Below are 5,566 nucleotides of genomic sequence, written 5' to 3'. Positions count from 1 at the left end.
TAGCTGACAGTTCCATGAATACAAACAGGCTTGGTATTGATGTTGATACAGAAGGATTAGAACTTAGTAATGGTTCAACTAGCATGAGAAGATCGAGGGGTGAGGAACCTTTAGCTAGAGTCAAGCAGTCTAAAGGAAACCAGGAACTGAATGAAGAACAAAGGGAGAGAGATAATCAATTAGAAGCAATTTTTCCTGCTCACAAGCTAAGGAGTCAAGCTGCTTTCGAGCATCCAGAAGATACAGAGATCACTAGAAAGAAAAGCTCCTCCCTAGCTGTCAAATTCGATACATTGATTACCTAACAGCAGATGTCTATGTCACCAAGGGAATCAAATTTAGAAACTGCAAAATCTACCAGTGGAGTATCAGAGGAAACTTTCTCAATGACTGTTCACAATACTGGAAGAGAATCACTTGGCAGCTCATGGAGCAATGCAGTAAACTTTGACAATACATTGATGAACTCAGCTGACCTCAGTTACTTAAACGGTTCAGATAAAAAACCAGGCTTCAGTGATGATGATGACTGGTCTGAGGAACTCAGAGGGAATTTTTATGAAAGATATATGGAAAAGCGAGATGCAAAGCTTTGGGAGGAGTCACTCACCAAACAAGTTGAGAAAGAAGCCAAACTCAAAGCTATGCAAGAAGCTCTTGAGCTTACAAAAGCTGGAATGGTTGCCATGAATGCAAAATCCTTGGAAAAGCAAGATTCCATCATCCAGTCTAGAGCAAGAGCTGAAAAATTGAAGCCTTTCAATGCCCAATCATTGAAGAACAAGAAACAACAAGTAAGTTTAACCTTTTTATTCTCTGCTGATGTAAAAAGAAATTTCTTGATTACTCTGATATCAGGAAGTGATATCTTAATATAAATTTTGTTCTTACAGTCAAGTGAAACAGATGCAGCTGATACATCAAAGTGAGTATTCTTCCTGTGCAAGAGGTTTCACTGTGTTGTGAAAATTCTTTCTGTTCCTTCTTCACATTTCTCTTCCATTCAAGCTAATTTTTATCTGTAAATACATCTTACTTTGTTAGGAGAGAATTGTTGAGAGCCATAGATGTGCGTCTTATTGCTTTACAACAAGAATCAAGCATGGGTTTTGCTCGAGCTTTTGCCGATGGTTTTGCAATAGAGCATATGGCTGATCTCATTGTATTTGCAGATCGCCTAAAGTAAGTTTATATCTTTTCCCTCCCTGATGTATTCATATTAGAATCATAGCTGTGTGATTTATATGCTACACCCTACATCCTAATATGGTAATTTTGCAGAGATGTCTGTGCCAAATTTATGATCCTCTGTCAAAAACGACATGTTGTGTACCAATGGCGAAATGATGCAGATACCCAGTCATCAGATTCTGATATGTCCATTGAAAATGGTACAGATACCCAGTCATCAGATTCTGATATGTTCATTGAAAATGATACAGATACCCAACCATCAGATTCTGATATGTCCATTGAAAATGGTACAGAGGGTGAGCTTATGCTTGATTCTTCATCATGTTTTTTAGTGAAGACAGGTGAGACACCCTATGGCCACTTGTCTGATACCCGAGCTGCAGGTGGGAACTTTGTAGATGAACGTCAAACTTTAGCTTCTCCTGCTCAGCTAGGCAATAAGCCATTGCATTCACGAGTACAATCAGTAGACCATTTTGAAGCCATCTCTTCTGCTGGCTGGGTTAATCTAACCAACTGCCGGGGAAGCTTGCCAAGCACAAAGAATTTATCTACAGAAGCTGATACCATGAATAAATCCATTACCAAGAAAAGTCTCGAGTCTTCTAGAATGGTCCTAGATAAATGTAAACAAGCTGAAGATGAGGTTAAGGAATCATTGGCCAGGAGTCGTTCAGAAGTGTATGTTACTGCATCTGAAAATAGTGTGCACACATCATCTTCTGAAAAGGATCAAGGGCAGATTCGGGAGTCACCACCTGAGAGCACATTGGGATGTTCAGATAATGAGCAAGGCACATTAGAAGGAAAACAAAATGCCAAGTGGAGATTATCATCTCTTCCCAGAGCAAGAGGACACCAGCGACCATGGAGCTCTGCTTCGGATTATTCAGAATGCTTTAGCGACAATCAAACAACCAAATTTGGTAGTATTACTTCTGAGGAACAGGCGGCTAATATTGCTAAGAAAACTGCACCAGCCACACAATTTAAAGTGCAGTTAGCCTTGAACTCACAGTCTTCTAAAACTGCTGGGCAGGGATCAGATGTAACTCATGGTTCCATGAACACGAAACAGACTGCTTCTCCTTGTGGATCAAAAATAGCTAAAAGTCGTGTGGATCCAGGTCAGATTAGGGCTGCTAGGCAAGGATCAGATTTAGACAATGGTTCTTTTGACTCAAAACACCATGAGGTTTCTATGCAAAGATTAGATAAAATATATGGTTCCATGGACACAAACCAGCCCGGGTCTGGCGGGCAAGGATCAGACATAGCTGATAGTTCCATGAATGCAAACAGGCTTGGTATTGAGGTTCATAGAGAAGGATTAGAACTTATTAATTGCTCAACTGGCATGAGAAGTTCTAGGGGTGAGGAACCTTTAGCCAAAGTCAAGCAGTCTAGAGGAAATCAGGAACTGAATAAAGAACCATGGGAGAAAGCTGATCAGTTGGAACCAATTTTCACTGCTCACAAGCTATGGAGTCAAGCTGCTTTCGGGCATCCAGAAGATACATATATTACTAGAAAGAAAAGTTCCTCCCTAGCTGTCAAATTCGAAACATCGACTACCCAACAGCAGATGTCTACGTCACCAAGGGAATCAAAACTAGAAACTTCAAAATCTACCAGTGGAGTGTCAGATAGAACTGTTCACAATATAAGAAGAGAATCACTTGGCAGCTCATGGAGAAATGCAGTAGACTTCGACAATACATTGATGAACTCAGCTGACCTCAGTTACTTAAACAGTTCAGGTGAAAAAACAGGCTTAAACAATGATGGCTGGTCTGAGGAACTCAGAGGCAAATTTTATGAAAGATATATGGAGAAGCGACATGCAAAGCTTCAGGAGGAGTCAATCATCAAACGAGCTCAGAGTAAAGCGAAACTCAAAGCTATGAAAGAAGCTCTTGAGTCCACAAAAGCTCAAATGGTTGCCTGGAATGCAAAATCCTTGAAGAAGCAAGATTCCATCATCCAGTCTAGAGCAAGAGCTGAAAAATTGAGGTCTTTCAATGCCCAATCATCGAAGAACAAGAAACAACAGGTAAGTTTAAGCTTCTTATCTGTGGTTTATCAGCCGTTGTTTGTGTATTTTTTGGGTACTGTTCTGACATATTTGTGTGTTATATGAACAGTTTGAAGCGCAACAAATTAATGATGAAGAATATTCTAATGATGTGAATGAGCGGGCATTTTACAAACAACCTAGGTCTTCCATACCAGTTAAAGTTTCAAGTGTTGGAAGTGCCTCTTCAGCTTGGCGTAGGGTCCATGAAAATCCTCTTTCTCAGTCTGTTCCTAACTTAGCAGCTCTGAGGAAAGAGAATAAAAAACCTTCTACTGGTCAGGCAGGTTTGAGCTCAAACATGGGTGGTGACACTTCTAGTCTTTCCGATGTGCTCTCTCCTCTTTCATCAATAGATTTGCTTTCCTCAAATAAATCTATGCCTTATCCAGCACAACGCGGTTCCTTGACATCTCCCTCACCTAAGTCTTCCATACCTGTTAAAGTTCCAAGTGTTGGAAGTGCCTCTTCAGCCTATCGCAGTGGCCGTGAAAATCCTCTGGCTCAATCTGTTCCTAACTTTGCAGATCTGAGGAAAGAAAATACAAAACCTTCTACTGGTCGGGTAGGTTTGAGCTCAAACTTGGGTGGTACATGTCGTGGGCAGCCCAAGCGTGGTAGCTGTAAAAGTTTATGTTTTTTTTCAGTTCAATCTCTTCGAAGCTCGATTCCAGCTCCCTCAGCAAATTTCAAATTAAGATAGAACCACCTATCAGGAGGTAGCTCCATTAAAGGTGAATCTCATGTCAGTATATTTCTAGGAGTTTGTTGAGGAAGCTATTAGTAGTTCTTTGCAGCATTTTCCAGTTTTGTTTGCCATTTACATGGCAATGCTGCAACACTACTGTGTTTGCACATCACCTCAGTCTTCCTTCTCACTGTATTTATAAACCTGCAAGATGACAACTTTTGCTTGGATGCGTACAAAAACTATTGGGTTCAGAACGGAAATTTTGGCGGATTGTTTTTTCAGTTTGTGAGGTTTATTCAACTTATTAAAATCTATACATCATTCATCTTTTCGATGAGAATTTATAATTGAACAATGAAACAATAATACATTTTGAATGCTTACTCTTATATCCAAACAGAATCATATAAAATCCCCATTAAATATACCGAAGAACATGGAGCTAAGTAATCCCACTGAAATTGCCATAAGAGATCACAAATAATAAGTAAAAGCTTCTTTAATTACCGGTTCCTTCACCTGAATGGAGCACTCGCCATAAAATTATTCTATAAAAAGATAATACTACTCTCGGAAAATGTAGCACAAACTATTTTCTACTGCTGTTATGAGTGTTTCATTGGGAGTTGACATTAAACTGCAAATCATACCAAATAAATGATGTTTCATAATTAAAACGAGGTGGCCATAAAATAATTTCTAATCATAATTTTCAACCCTCCAATTAGCTGTAAGTCATGTTACTTAGGCAAGAAAGAATCGATTCTCGTTTGTGCCTTACCAACGCATGGTGCCCTTGTTTTATTTAGTTACCTTCTCTTTTTCTGGCTAAAGGTTTTGAAACTTGTATGTAAAATGCCATGATTGCAACTCACTGCATCATCTCACATTTGTCAGGTTTTGAATTGCAGTCAAAAAGTTTTGTCTAGTAGAAGAGCACTAGTTACGGTCCATATCATTTATGTTCTAATTATTGTTACTCACTTATGTTCTAATTATCATTGGCTTATGCACATTTTATTAACCTTTCAATTTTTTATTTTATTTTAATCATTAAAAAACTTTTAAAAGATGAATACGAAATTGTAAATACACCAACACATGTTCACCCAATGAAAGTAAACAACTACACATTCATTTCCATTTTCAATACAAGACAACTTGAACAAAAATACACATTTTTATATTTTTAGCTGATAGGCTTTATGTGTGAGATTTTTAGGACGTGCTTCAAATTTTAACTTTTGTGATCCATTTTCTAGGATTTAAATCTGAATTGATAACACCAGGGTTTAAACTGAACTGATAATAAAATGAATAGTATTATTAGAGTAAGGGTTAGGATTAAGGTTAATATTCACTTAGAATTGAAAATTTATTTATAATTATAATATCATATTATTTTTTAATAATATTATTATAATATTCAATTATAATAGTTAATAATTAATAAATATATGTTTTTTAAAATAATAATATTAAAATAAATATTTATAAATTTTTTTACATATAATAATATAAAAATATTGTATATTTAATTTATTTTTTAAAGAAAGTGTTGGGTAAACTTTTTATCAATGGTCCAATAGAGGTTTAAACCTTGATCA

At 37.2% G+C, this 5,566-nt stretch overlaps 1 protein-coding gene across 1 annotated transcript; it reads left to right on the top strand.

Moving 5' to 3' along the window:
* The first annotated feature begins 311 nt into the window (after nucleotides 1–311).
* Nucleotides 312–3,971, top strand: LOC131859850 (uncharacterized). Its single transcript, XM_059214030.1, has 5 exons — nucleotides 312–794; nucleotides 894–925; nucleotides 1,045–1,182; nucleotides 1,282–3,247; nucleotides 3,339–3,971. The coding sequence occupies exons 1-5, from the start codon at nucleotides 312–314 to the stop codon at nucleotides 3,969–3,971; spliced, it is 3,252 nt and encodes a 1,083-aa protein (XP_059070013.1).
* Nucleotides 3,972–5,566: the final 1,595 nt, after the last annotated feature.

This window comes from Cryptomeria japonica, chromosome 2 (assembly GCF_030272615.1).
Source record: "Cryptomeria japonica chromosome 2, Sugi_1.0, whole genome shotgun sequence".
NCBI classification, from domain to species: Eukaryota; Viridiplantae; Streptophyta; class Pinopsida; order Cupressales; family Cupressaceae; genus Cryptomeria; species Cryptomeria japonica.
The sequence above is the reverse complement of the archived record's forward strand: the minus strand, read 5'-3'. Positions and strand labels throughout refer to the sequence as shown.